The 18,708-nt window shown below is 42.0% G+C and overlaps 1 protein-coding gene across 1 annotated transcript in view; it reads left to right on the top strand.

The window, feature by feature from the left end:
- URB1 (URB1 ribosome biogenesis 1 homolog (S. cerevisiae)) overlaps nt 1-18,708 on the top strand; it is a 60,420-nt gene that overhangs the window by 17,812 nt on the left and 23,900 nt on the right. The window contains exons 10-21 of the mRNA XM_010585327.1: nt 1,086-1,223; nt 1,613-1,786; nt 2,423-2,573; nt 5,140-5,262; nt 7,420-7,532; nt 8,725-8,844; nt 12,808-12,924; nt 13,591-13,729; nt 14,811-14,981; nt 16,221-16,417; nt 16,977-17,201; nt 17,744-17,923. Coding sequence (XP_010583629.1) covers nt 1,086-1,223; nt 1,613-1,786; nt 2,423-2,573; nt 5,140-5,262; nt 7,420-7,532; nt 8,725-8,844; nt 12,808-12,924; nt 13,591-13,729; nt 14,811-14,981; nt 16,221-16,417; nt 16,977-17,201; nt 17,744-17,923 — 1,848 coding nt within the window. The remainder of the gene's footprint in view (nt 1-1,085; nt 1,224-1,612; nt 1,787-2,422; nt 2,574-5,139; nt 5,263-7,419; nt 7,533-8,724; nt 8,845-12,807; nt 12,925-13,590; nt 13,730-14,810; nt 14,982-16,220; nt 16,418-16,976; nt 17,202-17,743; nt 17,924-18,708) is intronic.

Genomic DNA, 18,708 nt, shown 5'->3' on the forward strand with positions numbered 1-18,708 from the left:
CTCCTCCCCCTCCTTCTGCACTGACCTTGGTGTCCGCAGGCTTGTTTCTCTTACATGTTCTCACTCCTCTCTCCGGTGTCTGTTTTCCGCGTCCCAACTTTTTTTCCTTCTTAAAAATGTTATCACAGAGGCGTTACCACTATCACTGATTGGCTCGGCCTTGGCCAGCGGCGGGTCCATCTTAGAGCCAGCTGGTATAGGCTCGCTCTCTCTCGAACCCAGGGGAAGCTTCCAGCAGCTTCTTAGAGGAGCCACCCCTGTAACCCCCCCCGCTACCAAAACCTCGCCACATAAAACCAATACAACAGTGCTTTAGAGTTCATTAAAACCACGAAAAAGCAGGCAGGCATAATATTTCATAATAATGATTTTAAAAACCAACCAGTCCAGCAGTGGGGAAGTTAAGTGACTGAGGTTTAAGTGAGATAAACAGGAAGGACTTAATGGTTCTGAAATAACACCATCAATTCCTGTAGGTATGTTAGGAAAGAAGCAGCAGGATGCTGTTAAATGTTGAAGATGGTAAGTGGAGGGGGGAAAATGGCATCCTGTTTTCTCTGGGTGCTGAGGAAAATGACCCATGGCTCAGAGCCACAACTGCTTTAAAAAGTGTAGACATAGAGTGAGTTGGAAGGTCATTTGGTAAAAAGCCATGCTTAGAGCAGGAGGCTGTATAAACATTTAACTAAACTGGGAAGGAAGGAATTGGCATAAGAAGCAATGAGAAACACCATGCTGATGATACTTTTTTTGAGATGCAGCAACATTGAAGCTCAGCTAGAAAAACCTTTTGTCCTTTCTGAGTGTTTCTCTGCCTCTTTGTTTAGCTTAAGATGGGCAAGCAGGATCTTTAGTCTGTTTGTTGAAAAGGGGTGGCATTTAGTAGGGATGCAGGTCACATACAGATGTTCCGTTTAGTTGAATAGGAGTCTGGGGGATGCTCTGTAGCATTTCTGTGTAAAAGCTGACATTTAGTGCTGTCATTACTTTTGACAAGTCAAAACCCTTCTGTAAAATTCTCCCCAGAAGAAGCTGTTATCTCCAGTGCTATATCAATGTTGATTAAATTGTTATTTTTATTTCAGATCTATGAGGCTCAACCAGAGATCTCCAATTCTTTTAAGACTTCAGAGTTTATTCCTCTTCCCAGGTTGCTTTCTATGGTGATGGTAACAACAGTCCCTGCAGTGTGCAATAAAATAATGTTCACCCAAGGTCTAAATGTAAGAGCAGCTTATAGTATTTCATTGGATTTTTCTGTCCCAGTTAATACCATTTGATTTAAGTATGTAATCATCCAAGAAGTTTCTTAAGTTGATTAATTACATATGTTTTGTATTGTCTGTCCCAGCATAAATCTGGCTTGGGGAAGCACTGGAAAATTAATTAAAACCCATTGATACTGCTTCCAAGAGACATTCACAAGCACCAATTTTGCCAACACTCACTAGTGGTTTAGGCTGGGAATCTGAAAACCTACAGATTCTTTCCTGCAAGCCAAGGTTTAGGAAATAATTCATTAACAAATTTTAACATATATTCAGAGTACAGATTATGTGCAAAACATAAGAGGAAACACTGAAATGTCATTAATTCAACTTCCTTCTTTTAGTTACCCAGCACAGTAGTGAAGCACAGCATACTGTCACTTCTATCAATGGTTCTGAGAAGAACCTTGAAGAATATTGAGTACTGTTTGAATGAAGAAACTTGGCAAAAGTCAGAAATCTACACACCGTCAGTGATGCAGGAATTCGTACAGCTGTACAGAGAAGCCATCAGCAAGGTACTAAGTAAAAAGAAAATTGGGGTCTAACATGAGTCATTTTGCAGCAGGTAACTACTCTACGCTTTCTCCCCAAGTGGTTGTGGCCTGGGAGCCAGGAGATAGTATCTTTGGGCAGGAGGATGGGAAGACTGTGTGTTAAAAGGTGTTAATAACTGGTGTGGTAGTAGACTACATTTCCTAACACAGCTAGCTGATGGAAATGAAAATTAAATTTTGTTGTGAGACAAATTTGTAACATTGACAGCTGTTGTGCTGCAAATGAATTCCAAGAACAGGCTCAAAGCAAATTCTTTTCCTGATTTCAACTAAATTGTAGCCAGCGGACTTCACTCAAGAGTTAGAAGTTAACTAGACAAGGTAGCACTTGAGTTGGAAATATACCATGAGGATGAAGAACCAAACAAAAATTTTTCACAGGAAGCTTTTTCAGTAAAATGTTCTTTCCAGTATTTATGTTCTACAGAAGTGAAAGTACACTACTTGATTTCAGATCTTTTTCTGCTTGCATACTAGGTCAGTTACAACCTTTGTGAAGAGCAGCAAATCCTTGTGTTGGTTTGTTGTGAATATTTTTATCACAGTAGCTTTGTCTCATGCAGGAGAGCTGTTGCAATTTACTCTTTCTGCTTTTAGCTTTTACCAGACATGAACAATATAGTGGCTGTCTGGCAGTCCCTTCTGAAGCAAGGGAGAGAACACCACGATGGCCAAGAGGAGAAAAGGGAAAGTGCTATCTCCACTGTGAAGGCAGTGACTGAGACACCAGAAGTTGCTGAACAGCATGGTAGGCAAAGCAGGTGGAGTTACCCCTTCTTACATGTATAGAATAGGTGTTGTGAAATCCTCATCCCATGTAAGGTCATTCACTTCAGCAGAGTCCAGATGTCACGTGTGCATTTACTATTCATCTTTGCTTTGTTCAATTCTTCAGGCAGTTTAATTCTGACCAGCATCAGAATTGCCTAAGAACAGAGTTTGACAAATAAATTGCCATTGCTACTAGGAGGTTAAGCAGTTTGACTTTCTGCTGTCACAGAATTACAGAATGGTTGAAGTTGGAAGGGACTTCTGGAGGTCATCTTGTCCAACCCCCCTGCCTAAACCCGGTTGCCCAGGACTGTGTCCAGACAGCTTTTGAATATCTCCAAGGATGGAGACTCCAACAACCTCTCTGGGCAACCTGTGCCAGTGCTTGGTCACCCTCACAGTAAAAAAGTGTTTCCTGATGTTCAGAGGGAACCTCCTGTGCTTCAGTGCGTGCCCATTGCCTCTGGTCCTGTCACTGGGCACCACTGAAAAGGGCCTGGCTGCGTCCTCGTTGCACCCTCCCTTTGGGTATTTATATACATGGATGACATCCCCCTGAGCCTTTTCTGCTCCAGGCTGAAGAGTCCCAGCTCTCCCAGCCTTTCCCCTTAGGAGAGATGTTCCAGTCCCTTCATTTTCTTTGTGGGCCTTTGTTGGACTCTTTCCAGCATGTCCATATCTCTCTTGTGCTGGGGAGTCCAGAACTGGACACAGCACTCCAGGTGTGGCCTCACCAGTGCTGAGTAGATGGAAAGGATCACCTCCCTTGAACTGCTGGCAATGCTTTGCCTAATGCAGCCCAGGTTGCTGGTAGCCTTCTCTGTGGCAAGGGCACATTGCTGGCTCATGTTCAACCTGGTGTCCACCAGGACCCCCAGGTCTTTTTGTGCAATCTGCTTTCCAGTTGGGTGGCCCCCAGCATGTACTGGCAAATGGGTTTGTTCCTGCTCAGGTGGAGGGCTCTGCAATTCCCCTTGTTGAACTTAACCCTCCTGTCCTTGACCTTCCTGTGCTAGTAGGAGTATTTTGCAGCCACGCAATAAAACAGGCAGCAAAACTGATAAGCCTGAAAAATAATTTTTTGAGGAATTTTCATTTGGCCAAGTTATTTTACCATGAGATCATTTTTTTGAAGCTGTTAGTTACTGTGGCTACACAAATGCTTGTGTCGCTGTAGTACAGGAAGAGAAACATGCAAGTGTTGTAAGAGGCAGAGAGGATTGGAGTGAAGGCTTCAGTATTCTTCTCTCAAAATTAGTGTCTCTTCTGAAGGACTTGCTTTCGTAGTCTCATTGCAGGGAACTGGAAGTTTTAGTACTCTCTGTAGCCTGGCTAGCAGCCTGCAATATTTTACTTATAGGCTGAAGATAAATCTGCAGCCAGTTTCATGTCCTTCACAGGGCATATTCCACAGTGAGACTTCAGGGAGCAGAGAGTTTTTCAGTGTATGTCATTCTATGTGTGGCTTTAGGCAGCAAAATAGTGGTCAATGCTGACACTCCGAGGCTCTTTATTGGTAGAGTGCTTGCTGAAACCAATGGAGCAACTAATCTCTAAAGTGCTGTAGCTGTAGTTTCTCTGCATACTAGGGTGATAATACGGTATCACTTACTCTCAGCTCACCTTTTACAGCTTTATTTGCACTGTGGCCACTAGAGAATTCTTTTTGAATGGGAGTTGAGACTCAGGCAAACAAAGACAAAGTTTATGCATGGCATCCAACCAGTTGTTCATAGCTCCCTGAGGGAGACCCAGTTAACAGGAAAAAAGTAGGTGTTTAAAAAAAGTTTTGGCTGCCCTCCATTTATTTTGCTTCCTTTTCATTAGTGACTGGATAACAAGTAGCTTTTATGTGTCCTCATGTTATAAACTAAAAGAATATGTAACTGCTGAGATAGCTTTTCCTAAGAAGTAAACAGATGCCTTAACTGGGGTTGGTGTTTCTCTCATACAGATACTTGTATTCCTCTTGCCAAGAGGTCACATTGAGAAGGTATTATTTTGGAAGAGGGAAGGCAAAGAGAGAAACCTTTAACTGAAGTAATAAATTAGTAACAAATTAGTGTACTGTCTCCTGTACTTCCCCAGTCAAACCTACCTGGCATTAGGTAAAAATATTGTCCCCAGAAACCAGCAGCATGACCATATCCTTTCCTTCACTTTTTTTCTGTTGTTCAGCCTTAATTTAAACAGTAGTGGGACTGATTGGATTCTTATAGTGAGTGTTAAAATGTTGAGGTTGTCTTTTATCCGTGTGAGCACTTTCAGATCAAATTAGAAATGGCAACTGCCAATTTAAGCAGTGAATAAGATGATTTAGTTTTAAAAGTATTCACACAGGAGTGCTGGAGAAGGAAACTGGGGATTCCATGGTGGGGGGGCGGTTCTGTTTCTTCTTGTTCATGAGGAAGATAACCGATCATTTCATGGGCAAGTCTATTGGGAATACAGTTAGTAATTCTTATGTTGGATAATGCAGGTGCTACACTGTGCTCTCTTGGTCTGAAGGAAGGAGGAACTAATTATGTAAACACTTTGTTTAGGTTCAGATGATGCTGAGACACTGTTTCTGAAAGCTGCACTGCTTCAGGTCATATGCCTTTATCAGAAGGTTGTGCCCCACTTGGTAGCACGGAGCAACTTTGATTTTAGCAAGCTGCTAAAAGGTACGCGATGGGTATTTCTAACCTTTCATTGTTTTCTCTGGCTATATACAAAGTCCACAGCAGAAGGGAATGTTTGCCCTTATGTGTACATAGGGAAAGAACTGTTTTCTAAAAGTAACCCATTTTAGTTTCTTCATTGTGTTGGCATTTATTGTTGCTATTTCTGCAGTGCTCTGGCACTCTGCCCTCTTAAATTCCATAGCTGCTCTGCTACACTCAATTGTTGTAAGTGGTAGGTTGCGCTACAGTCTTCCTCTTTATGAGTCATATTCTTGCAAATATTTGGTCTTCATGGGGTTTTAATTCTAATGTTTCTGAGGAAGACTTATGTCCAACTCTTAATGAGATTTGAGTGTGTAATTCTCCTAGACCTGTGTCAACAATCCAACATAAGTAAGTTATTTCCAAACTCTTATTAGCCGCAGTGATAAAGAATTTTTTTTAAAAGTGTAGTTCACAGAAGGTTTGGGGTGGGGGAGAAGCGTGTACCAATTCACCAGTCTCCTCTGGAAAATCTTTCAACATTCAAGTATTTTTTTCATTTGCTGTGTCTTGAATTATTTTATCATAGTTTGGGAGTGTGTGGGGAGAACAACAGAATTCTGTATGGTACTATCTCCTGTGGAAAATCTGTATGAGGAAGCACTTTAGCAATATTGTTGTATTTTTGTCTCTGTTGTCATGTTCACGGAGGGTATTCCTGTTCATACAGCAGAAGTAAACAGAGACGTTCTGTACCTGCTTAATGCAGTAAGGATGATGAGCCACAGATTATGGGCTGTGAGCAAGATCCTCCAATACTGCTGGTGATACAATAAATACAGCCATTTAAAATTGAGTCTGTAGGAGAGAGCAAAATGTTATTTGGGCGTCATTGCTGTCTGTGGGCCACCAGAGCTTGTAGGCCACCAAACTAGAGCAACTATCTGTGTTTTAGGCAGGTCTGGGATGTGTAAGGATGGGAGTTATGCAAATGCCTTAATTAAAGTCTGTCAGGGGAAAAAGGGGCTTTAAACACCCCCCCACCCCCAATCAACCCCAAAATCTCACTGTGAGTTTTTTTTCTCCTTCTGTCAAAGCATATTTAATTGGTTTGTATACTTGGTGACTCACCAAATCACATACCCTGTTTATCCCATTATTGCTTGCATTGGTCTGCTTTCTTCAAAATGGACAAAAGGCAGGACACCTTTTTGTGAGGCAGAAATCTTTTATGGTATGTTTTGTTACAGTATGAAATAATGAAGTTGAACAGGCTGGAAATTAAATGTAATGAAGTGAGCCTGGATATTAATTTTTATGAAAGATGGTATGGTGGAAAATGATAGCGTAAATGAATCATGAAACTTCATTCTCTCAGATGCCAGCTTGGAGTTCTGTTGTTCCTTCCCCTCACCCTGATTGAAACATACGCTCCAAAGGCAGCATATTTTTCTACCTTTTAGCAATATGTTCTTTAAACAGCTGGTACAGTTTTATTGTTTGGTCTTGCTGTTGGCTAGACTTTGTAGTGAGTTTTTAAAATTTATTATTCTCTCTCTAATGTAGACCACAAAGACACTACACAGACTATGAAAAGCACATTGACATCTAAGCTTTATACAGCTGATCTCTGTAGGTAACTTAACTGCAGTTAAAGTGTAGGCAGGTCAATTTTTGGAGCACACTGCAAAGGTCTCTGCGCAGCTTTGTGACCTGTAAGGTGAATAATTCTGAGGTTATGCCACAGCAGTTGTTGTGAGCAGATAATAAAAGTAATGTAGGGAGAGACACAAGTGTAAAGTTCTATTGCCTGTAGCAAATATTGTAATAGAATAAGCATTAAGATTTATTATTGACTTAAATTCTGTGTTTCAGTCTCCAGTTTATTCATCTCTAGGACACAGCTTTTCAGGGTTGCTGAGACTGATAGAAAAGTTTTTGTATTCCCATGCACCAGCAACGGCTTGTGCCAGAGGCACATGTTAGACTCGCCCTGCTGAGGGCTGGATTCCAACCTTAGGTTGGCCAAACATAATTGTAGTGTCTGCGGTATGAAAATTTGTGGATTGCCAGCTTATCTCACAGTGGTGGTTTGAAACCCTAAATGACTAGTGTTCCTGAGATCTCAGGAATATACACCAGAATAAAGTTGACTGTATTGCTTTCAAACCTCAGGTATTGTCACTGAAAAGGGCCTCCGAGAGGAGGTCCCTCCTGTTCTGCAGCACCATATACTGAAAGTGGCTTTGGAACTTCCTGCAAATAAATTTGCCTGGTTCAGAGTACAGGTAAGAGATTTCAAGGCAGATTTATGTTTCTTTAGCCTGTTGTCCTCAAATCTTTACATCTGGCACTGCCTAGTTTTAAACTAGTCCCAGTCCAGTTGTTTTAGGAGGTGACCCTTTTGTGAAACCAGTAGGAATTAATAGTCTTAGCATTAGTGAAGAATCCCTTCTGAGCTGAAAAGTTTTTCTACAAGGGCAGAAATTTTTGCATCCCTGACGAGGGCTGGTTCCTTCAGCTCTTCTTGTCTTTGGAGAGGGGCACGAGTGAGAATTTGCTGGTTTCCACTTGTCTGGAAAGCTTGAGATTTCAGACTGAGGAAATGAGCTGCTGAGGGGAGCCATCCCACCGATTCCCAGAGAAGATTCTGTTATTTGTTAAGGCTGTCCCTCCTCTCCACAATTACTGGAAACCTTCAGGGCCCCTGCCCTCTTCTTTACTGCAGGCTTGCTTTTCATGTCTGGAGCAAAGAGTGGGCCTAGCTTTGGAGGGAAGCAGAGACATCCATGGGTGTCGTGACTGTCACCCTCCCTGTCTTGTAGGAGATTTTCTGTCCTCTCCAGTTGGCCAGAAAGGAAGTGAGGAGAGCTAAGAGTAAGCAAAGGAAAACCTAGCAACGGGCAAAGACGCTATCTTTTTGTGGCTTTGCACTTCTAGTACAAAGAAGTTTTAACAGAAGAGATAAAAGCCAAATCTGGCAATATTACAGAGGATTGCGGTTGTTAGACATCAAATGCAAGTCAGTGAGAAAAGCAGGGGAGGTGGCTTGAAGGATTGTCATTTGATGTTCAGATAGTGTTCGGCATCCCTGTGACTTGCATTGTTTTCCTGTTCTTTGGGGATCAGTCTTTTAAATGATTATATTTCTTCTTCAGACAGTACTTGTAGGAAATCTGAATTCCTGGGGATAACAGAAAGAGAAGTAGAATGGATGGCTGAGGAGGAAGGTGGCTTTATCTTGGACCCTTGTATTAGTTGGTGTTTCTCTTACTTCTCTCTTCTTCCACTTTCCAAAAAATCATTGTATTCATCTTCCTGGCTCACTGAATGTAAAGTAGTATAACTGATCCCATTCATTTCTAGTCTTGGTATTTTTGGCCAGGTCTATAAAATAATATATTACATATCTACTTCAATGCAGCATAATCCTGTACAGTGTTGCTGTACCAGAGGAATTTTAATATATTTTTCTTTTAGGATGTCTCTGAGACAGAGAAGGTATCTGGTGAAAAATCAGTATTCTACTTACTGTTGAAAATGTTTGTTACAAGTAACCATTCTCATCTGAAAATTTCAACCAAAAAACTGATCATCAAGGTAAGTGTTTGATCTGAAGTATGAAGATATTCACTGTATACCGTTGGTCTGAAATTTCAGGATTGTAAAATTTTTTCTTAAGGCAGATACCTTTACTGCATAGTTGTGTGGTCAACAGAGTTGTCTTTCTGTTTTCTGTGACTGTTCTTGGAATTTTCTGTCAGGTAACTACCTATTAGCTAAATGTTCTTGTTGTGGTTTAACCGCAACTGGCAACTAAGCACACACAGCCGCTCACTCACCTCTCTTACAGTGGGATGGGGGAGAGAATCAGAACAGCGAAAGTGAGAAAACTCGTGAGCTGAGATAAAGACAGTTTAATAGGTAAAGCAAAAGCTGTGCATACAAGCAAAGCAAAATATGGAATTCATTCACTACTTCCCATCTGGAGGCAGGTGTTCAGGCATCTCCAGGTAAGCAGGGCTCCATCCCATGTAACGGTTACTTGGGAAGACAAACACCATAACTCTGAACATCTCCCCCTTCCTCCTTCTTCCCCCAGCTTTATATGCTGAGCATGATGTTGTATGGTCTGGAATATCCCTTTGGTCAGTTGGGATCAGCTGTCCCAGCTGTGTCTCCTCCGAACTTCTTGTGCACCCCAAGCGTACTCGCTGGTGGGGTAGGGTGAGAAGCAGAAAAGGCCTTGACTCTGTGTAAGCACTGCTCAGCAGTAACAAAAACATCTTGGCGTTATCAACACTCTTTTCAGCACAAATCCAAAACATAGCCCCATACTAGCTACTATAAAGAAAATTGACTCCATCCCAGCCACAACCAGCACAGTTCTGTGAAAGTAAATGCTGTCAACTGAATGTGCCGCAACAGTTGATGAAATAGTAAGGAAAATGTATTTAATGTTTGCCCGCCCCCCTAGGCTGAATTAATTCTGATACTGTAATAAATCAATGTAGTTTGTGCCTGCAAAGGTCTTGACATTGATCAAAAAGATATTATTTTTGATTTTTCTTTTTTATTCTCATTTACTTAATTTGTACTTCGTCATTCTAGCCTTCCTAAAGCTTTAGCTAGTTTGCGAAATAGTCCTGTTCATTACAGTCTGATACAACCTCTGATGCAAGGAGTACTTTTGTCTTAAAAATTAATTAAAATCCCATTTTGTGCATATAAATAAGTTATCTGACTTTTCAGAAGTGCTGATCAACTACAAGTCTCATGAAGGCATCAGTGGCTGTTGTTCTCGGTATCTTTTTAAAACTGGGCATCTTTTAGTTATCTAAGTAGGCGTGGAGATCTACATTTAAAAACAAAGCCAACCAAACAACTGTCCCCGCCAAGAGAAAATCCAAAAAGCTGTTCTAAGCCCTGAACAGGGCTCCTTATGCAGTGTCCCATAGTAATAGTGGCATACAAGTTTGTTTACAGCTTTGTGCATTTAATTTCTGCATTTAGCTTCAATCACAGGGTGCAATTGCAATGTTCAATTCACTAAACCAAAGTTACAGTGATTGAATTAGGTTTTAGTTGCCCTTGATCCCTGCAAGGGATTAAAGTCAGGTTAACTTTGTCTCACAGTAATGCACATCTCAATCAAAAGCTATCCAGTACAGTTTTTCTAGTGTATTTGGATTCTTTTGCTGAGTGGAGACGTGGGCTGCCTGACTCATTCTTGTTTCCTGTTTTAGGTTCAGTCCGTTTCATTTTCTCTGAGGAGAATACAGGAGCAGTGAAGTTAGGGCAGTTATGTCAGCAGAAAGGCTGCTAAGAATAGATGTTAATGAGTGTGTTTTGCTTATTTTTCAACACAGTGCCATATAATTGGAAGGCATGTTTTTGGATTTCACATTCTGTTCCTGCCTGTTTTCATTAGAGCTGCAAGTGTATTTCTATTTCAAGACTGCCAAAAATAGTTAATTATTTAAAAATGAATCCTTTTTTCTTATTTTTTTTTCTTTCTTTCTTTAAATGAATTATCCTGTCAGATTCGTGTAAGCAACGGTGTTATTTTTGTAGCTGCTGGTGGTGTACCCAGGGTAAATGTAGAGCAAATGAGCCATGATGGCTTCCTTTGTTTTCTGTGTGGGGAGAAACAAAGGCACAGATTAATCCCACGTAATTACAGTCGTTTAATGTAGGTGCCAGGGTTAGGAAGCTGGTCAAGGTTTCTTCTCTTGTTGAGAGTGAGGCGCAGGTGGTTCTACAATTGTGCAATTCAAATCGCCTGTCATCTGGATTGTCCTTCAGACAGCCGTTCCTCCTTCTCCTCTTCTTCCTCCTCCTCCTTTGTTTCCTTTACAGGTGGAGCATAGGGTCACCGAGTTCCTGATTTAGGTGCCTCAGATAAGGGCCTGAATTTAGAGAGCATAGAAGTAGGCAAAAATTTCTAAATATGTTAATGCCTGTTACTTGATTGTGGTAAAATTGTGTCTACCTCACCACCCACAGCAACTGTGAGTATGCCTACACTTCTCTCTGGACCTTGCTGTGGTCAGGACCTACTGTTATTTGACTGTTTACCCATCTGCTCAACTCTTTTAAGTACAAGTAGCCTGACTTAGATTTAATTTAGCAATGACTTTTCCTTTATTTTTCATTGGTGTTTCCCCCCCCCCCCCCCACAGGCTGGTTTTAAGGGTATGGTGCTTTTTTTTCCTTGCTGTAATGGTGTAAAGATGTACAACCCTCTTGAAGCAGTACAGCCTGCTCCCTTGGAATTATAAAAATAAGATTTACTAAGGTGGAGGGAACGAATTCTCTGTGTCCAGGCAACTTTGACTGCAGTAGGGTTTGTGCTGACTGACTACTGGCAACAGAAGGTTTTGATGTGGTTGGACCGAAAGTCCTGCTAGCCTTTATCCCGGCTCTTACCTTTGGCTGTGCCTTAGGGGGACCTTCCTTGCCAGTGTGGGAGACAGTGTTGTAGTAGTCCCTCTTGCAGGGGACACATCTGGTGTTTCAGGCCGCGTGATGGGACAGGGGACACACGAGCTCAGTTGCAGCTGTCCAACATGTCAGGCTCTTTGCAGGCGGGGACCAGGAAGTGGATTGGCCCCGGCTGTGGCTCTGTGCCGTAGTCAGCTGTCTTCCTCTGTGCCCCTGCACCGTAGGCCTTGAGCAATGAAGCAACAGAGAGGCTGCTGCAGTGAGCAGCACTGCAGGTAGCACAGCGGCCTCTCAGTCTGCTGCATACTGCCCCGGCACATGCTTGGTTCCTGTGTCCCGAGTGCTTGTAGAAGTCCTGTATTCCAAATGCATGGGAATGAACATTCATAGTGAGATCGCCATGTGCTCGCTGCCCGGTCTGGTGAATAAGTGTTTGCAGTGTACTTGAATGGGGTGCATATAGGATCCATCCCATATGCATGGTCAGTGTGAGGGCAAGAACCAAGGGGAGTTGTATTGGGTTTGTGCTGCAGACAGCAGGTGAGAGGAGGAGTGCTCTGAGAGGACAGGAGCAGAAAGAAGTTGTTCTGAGCTGATTCTCCCAGTTGTGAGAGAGTAAGCCATGTTTTGCCTCTTATTTTGGTCATTCTTCAAGCCCTCCTTTCTGTGCCCCAGGACTGCTTCTTGCCCTTTCTCTACAGAGCCTGTGTGTGTCTGGCAGAGCTCAGTGGGTTTCATTCATCGACTGTAACATAGTCATGCCTCACCTCTTGCTGTTCTTGCTGAGAGAGCAGTAAGCAAAGAGCCGTGATGAAGACACTAGGCCTTGGTCCTAGTTACACTAAGAACAGTCTTGGGAGGTACTGTTTTAAAAAAGGCGTTCAGTTTTACCCTCTGTTGTGCAGTTAGAGTGGCCGTAGTCAGTGGGAATAAGGCCTCTTGAACTGAGGGGGTGAGAAGAGAATGACAGATATTTCTTTTAATCAACCTGCTCTTCTTTTTTTCTTTCCAAGAAGAAAACATGAAGTTGCTAGACAAAAAGATCTGTGCTTTTTTGGGCTTTTGTATTTTAGTTGTTTTGGTGTTTTTTTTAAACCCCCCCTTTGGTTTTCTGGACAGGTTTTACGTGACAGCGGGGTGTTTGAGTACACATGGAAGGAACTTTCAGTTTGGCTGGAACACTTGGATAATACAAAAGAAGACAAAAAGGAAGCAGTGATTCAATTTTTGGAAAGGGTAACAACTGTTCAAATTAGCTGAATAAACAATGCCAAGAATAGCATTAATGGAAACTAATTATTTTGTTGCTATTTTTGAGAAACCTGTCAAAGATCAGTGAATGAATTCTGAGAAAAGCAGTGTTTGTACTTCTTTATACAGAGCTGACACCTTTCTTGTCTTGGGTGGGAGGACAATGAATTGATTTGGAGGAAAATTAAATCCAGAAATATAAGTTGTTTTTACAGCATTGTTGATATAAGGGTAGAGTGTTGTGTGTGGGGGTAGCTCTTATCTCCTCTTTTCTTCATGTGGCCATACCTTCCAAAATTATCAGACTTAAGTAAATTGTAATCTTTTACAAGAAAAGTTGACATTTCCTGTTTACTTTTCAGGATGTTAAATGCCCACTGCTTCCTTTTCATTGCAGGTTCCCAAGGGACTCAGTCTGTGGTAGCACTTTAAGTGCGAAATTGCAGTGGACATTTCTTTTTCCATCAGACCCAATGTCCCATGTGCAGCAGTAACCATAGGCAGATTCCTCCAGAAGTATATGGAAGTTGCCTTCCTAAAACTTTCCCAGCTTCCAACCACTTTTAGCACATAGTTTTTCTTAACAAGATATGATTCCCGTAGACTTAATAGCCTGTGCACTTATGTTTCTCTCTCAACCCTTGTTAACAGATCCTGTTGAAACTGGTGACAAACCCCTATCCATATACAGATAAAGCAGCAGACCTTGTTCAGGAAGCTAGTGTGCTCCAAGTTAACATGTTTAAACAAGACTCTGATAACATCAGCATCCCCATCTCTCACATTGACGGTATGTGGTGATTCCCTCAACAGAGAATTCCAAGACTTCATGCTAAATTTTCTAGCCCTAATCTGCAAACTGATGACTGATAACCATAGAAATCCTGCTTAACTAAGGACCTACAAGATAGAGCCCTCCAGTTTGTCTTTAGTATCAGAAGTAGTAGTCTGAATTGCAAAGTTACCACCTTACCACCAAAAGTAATTTCTGATGCAGCTACACTGTTTTAATAGTATTTTAAATCTCTCTTCGCACTCCTGCAGCAGCATTCTAACTAAAATGAAAACTATTACAGTTCTTCTCCCTGGGACTGCTCATATCTTCATCCAGGAGGAAGGGGCTGGGGTCCCTAGGGAACTTTCTTACTCCCAGGCACACAGTTAGAATTTTGCTGCTCCTGCTTTCTGGGACCAGTCACAGCCTTACTGCAGACTCAAAATTCTGGAGATGTGGACACTTGGACAACTTACCATGTGCTAGCTGTTCTGCTATAATAGTCCATGCGTAGGATTTTGCAGTACATAAATGTAAGATAATTGAGGTAGTTTAACACAGTGCCAGATGGATCAGTTGCCTTGAGCTGACTGTATTACAGAGACGTAATGCCAGCCATGGAATACATGGTATCTTCTTCATATGTTAAAGCTGTCTTTGACTGTTTCATGACCAGATGTGGTTCTCTGGCCATGTAAACCTGAGAAGCTCTTCAAGGACTTCTCAGGATGTTCTTTTAATGGGGAAGTGGCTGCTTCCTTCGTACTTTCCCATATATGTTTCCTGTCACTGTTATGCTCTGATAGTCCTTACCTAATGCCATCATGATAGCAGTAGGTTGTGCACCTATTCCCTTTCCTTACTTCTGTCAGCTGGACAGCGGTGTTGAAAGGCAAGAAGTAAGGGTAAGCATACAGTAAAAGACAGTGATTTTTACAGTTGCATTTACCGTTACATCGCTAGACAAGTGTGCCTCATCCTTTTTTCTGCTTTGGGAATTCAGAAGCTGCCTTGTATTCCTGGAGTGTTTGGTTCTACCTCTGTTGTTTTCTAATTAGTCTGAATCCTCTGCTTACGTATTTTCTTCACTTAATAGATGTCCTGGATATGATGGATGTCCTAATTGAGGGCAGTGATGGCTTAGATGAGGAAATTGGGTTCACTTTAAATGAAGACATGATTATCCAAACATTTCCATTCAGTGCTATTGTCCCTGCTGCATTAGAAGCCAGGAATATACTGTTGCTTCAGACTGAAGATGGAACAGGTACAGACTTTTTTGTTTCTGTGTATCATCTATGCTAGTGGAGCACAAGTGGAATCATTTTTACCCAATGAGCTCCTCAAGACATTTTATCTTCATTGCAAGCAGAAGGAGGTAGAGATCCATGGTCTTCCCTGCTCAAAAGAGGCATTAAAGCTTATGAGGTGCTTCTGTCCTTTTTTCCTGACTCTAAAGCTCACTCTTGGTTTCTGGAGTAGGGAAAATAGATGGAAACGCAGGCATTCTATAAACTGCCATTTTAATCTAGGGAGCTCCTAGACTGTGGGAAAACAAACTTGTCCACGTTAGAAAAACAGAGCCTACTTTTCCCCTATGAGATGTAGGGAAGTGGAGGAGGAGAATGACCCCAGGCTCTAAGGACAGTATAGAGGGGACTGAGGAGCGTATAGAGACACTGTCCCTGCGTTGACAATTTTGGCCTGGAAGCAGTTGCGCTTCAGTGACAGGGTGTTTTAAGCACAGAGTATGCAAATTGTGAGAGGAGGGTGGTTTCAGTGGCTGTAGGCAGCTCTTCCACTGACACTAGTCAGTAGGGAAGAGAGGACTGGACTGTTGAATAGAAAATGAATGTGTTTTCCAAAGAAAAATTCTTCAGAGATGAAGCTCCAGGGGCGAATGTTGCAAAGTTCTACCACCTCCTTGAGGAAAGGATTTGGTGGAGTGAGGAGTCACAGAGGCAGCAGTTGGCTTCAGAGCAGGATTTGCCAACCCCGCAGCACCTCACTAAGTCCTATGTGTATTTGGCTGTTGAGTAGCACCTGGGGTGGGACTTAAAGTCCCAGTTCTGAAAGGAAATGCTCCATATTTAACCAGTGCATGTTAACCTGGATGTGTTCCCCCCAGTACAAATCAGTTCTCCTCTTAGGTGGTGCTTGGCTGTCCAACAGAATACAGACAGGTTTAGCACAACACAGTAAAGGCAGAGTTAGTTTTATGCTTGTCTGGAAGGAAACAGGCCAACCTGAGCATGTGTCTTAAAGTGGAGTGATTATTTACTTCAACAAGGACTACTGTATGGAGGATTTTTCCAGATAACCTCAGTGGGTCAGGAACACTTGTCTAGCTTATCACAAACACCTTTTAGTCCTGTTCAGTACTTTTCTAAATTATGCTATATGGCCTGTTGCCCAGGCCTTAAGGAAAGAGGGTTGCCCTAGTGTCTGTGCTCATGCAGCTTACTTCGGTCAACAGAATTTTTATTTTTTTATTTTGCTTTTCTAGGAGCACACATCGTAGAGTATCTTGTTGCCGTTTTCACTGACCTCCTGCACTCTCAGAGAGAACCCCTTGCCCTCTGCTTGATGTATCAGCTCTATGATAAAGATCTGCAGTCCCTGAAAGTTTCTAAGTATCCTCAGCTCTACCAATTTAACCAGTACTATAAACTCTGGATACCCCAGCAATCTCAGGAACCTGTGGTATGGAATATCTGAAGTCACTTGAATGCTTGAGCCAGTATTACTATAAAACCTCACAGTACTTTCCATCAGAAAGTACATTTACATTAAGCTAATTCTGTATTGCTTCTTGATCACATTGAGACACAAATTTGCTCAAGGGCTTTTCTCTAATGACACAAGAGGTCTTTACTGTGGTTGGGAAGTGAAGCCAGGGCTCAAGGGTTGTATGCAATCACCTAGGCTACAGCTCCTCATCAGGCACAGTGTAGCATAATGTGTGATGTGGCCCGAGGAGCCAGTTTACAGTGGTTGGCGTTCATGCAGGTATGGGTTGGGAACGCACAGACCAGCTGTGCTAGGTATTGATGTGTTTTTCTGTTAGTCCAGCAGTGACCATGTGCAGATTCCCCATGGGACACCTTTGTCTAGCTCTGTGATAACAGCACTGTACACATGGGCTCCTGGAACTTCAGTCCTGATTTCAGTATATAACTAATTTCAAAACAAAGGTAACTGAAGAAACTTTTGATTCATGCTCATCTTTATTTTTCTCTTATGTTTTTTCCATTTTAAACAGTTTAAAAAATGCAAAGAAGTATGCAAAGAACCTGCTATGGCCCTGGAATCTGTATTTACAATTTTGCTAAGGAAAGCCTATGAGAGAGGAAGCAGTACTTTACTGGAAGATGATATCCAGACAAAATTGAGAGACTTGGCTTCCCAGCTCCCGCCTGAACAGCTTTTGTTAGGAGTAAAGCATGTGTTGCTATACCTGAAATCTACAGTGGAGAGCTTTGGCAGTGTAAGAGCAATATTGTGATGATATTGTGGGTTGGTTTGTTTTATTTTAATGCAGAAAGTACAAATGACTTGGCTGTTAAAACTTAAGGATCCAGTTCTGCAGCTTTTTCACATGCTCAGCTCTCACTGAGACTATAGAGCACCAGACAAACCTGCACCTAATTTGTAAACAAACGTCCATCCTAATTGTTGAGGAGTCTTGGATTTACTTTGCATGGGTTACCTTACTGATCTATGCGTAGTGCAAATAAACTCCAGATTTTAATCCAGCTCCTGGGTCTCCATAGGAAGCCTTTCCAGAGAGTGAAATTCACTGGCCTGTGTTACACCAAAAGTCACAGTATAGACGAAAATCTATAAATATTTGTTTGGCGCCCTGTCATTGTTGTTAGAATCAGGTTTCTACAGAGGGGAGTGATTCCTTCTCCTAGAAAAGGTTGTAATCACAGAATTTCTTAGTTAATTTCTGTTTCTGTCAGATAATTATCCTTCTGCTCCCATACCTCTCTTTTCTCAACTTCCAAGGTGTCTGTATTTTCACAGCTTAGTAAAACTTTTGGTCCTCACCTTGTTGACCTCTATGTGGACCTGCTGAACAGCTTGTTGTGCCGGGGAAATCAGGTAGAGTTGGATAATCAGCAGAAACGAGAAGACCATCAGACTGAATCAGATCTCTTTATGGACGAGCAATCTCTGATTACAGAGGAGTCTTCAAATGACAAGGTACCAAATCCCTTGATACGCAGGTCAGAAGCTCACCTGTTAGTAAATTTTTATTCACTAGGGAAGTAGTCATAAGTTTTGCTGAACCATTAATTAAAGCAAATGATCTTGAACAATTTTTGAGCACAAATTATGTTGATATATTTTCACCAATCACCAAAACATGGAACTGGCTAAAGGTGACAGAGAACAGGGGATCTTGCAGGGATCGGGCTTTGTGCCTCGATAATAGTCATGCGGATTTCTGGGATTTCAGTTAGGATTAAAGTGTGTCTGTCACGTGCTTGCTGTATAAGGTCTTGAATAGGATTTTACTGCTTTGTAGAAGCATTACTATAGCTTTTGCCAGGTCCTCAGAAGGGCAGGGAGTGAACAGATACCATACACTGTGTATTTCACAGAGTTATATTGGATGGAAACATGTTGATGCAGGGAGATGGCTCTTAAGGTCTAGGAGGAGGACTTAGGAACTTTGAGCATGTGGTCCAGCAGTTACAAAACTACTGGAGATTTGACCAAGTTGCATCACCCACAGTCTCACCCCTGAGCTGGAATATGGTCAGGAGAGGTCCTGACAGAGGTCACTCACCTCTGCAGAGGAAATTCTATTCCCTAAGCCCTGTGTAAAGCCTGTTTATGAAAATCATGTACTTGAATGAGTGAATTTTTGCCTCCCTTTCATCTGTTCTGTGGATTTGTGGAGATTAGAATGGAATTGTATTGACAAACCCTAGAATATACAGTTTTCCCTGGAAATGTGCTAAGACATGTGGAGAATGTTCAGT

This window comes from Haliaeetus leucocephalus, unplaced genomic scaffold, assembly GCF_000737465.1.
Source record: "Haliaeetus leucocephalus isolate CR32 unplaced genomic scaffold, Haliaeetus_leucocephalus-4.0 Scaffold93, whole genome shotgun sequence".
NCBI lineage: Eukaryota > Metazoa > Chordata > Aves > Accipitriformes > Accipitridae > Haliaeetus > Haliaeetus leucocephalus.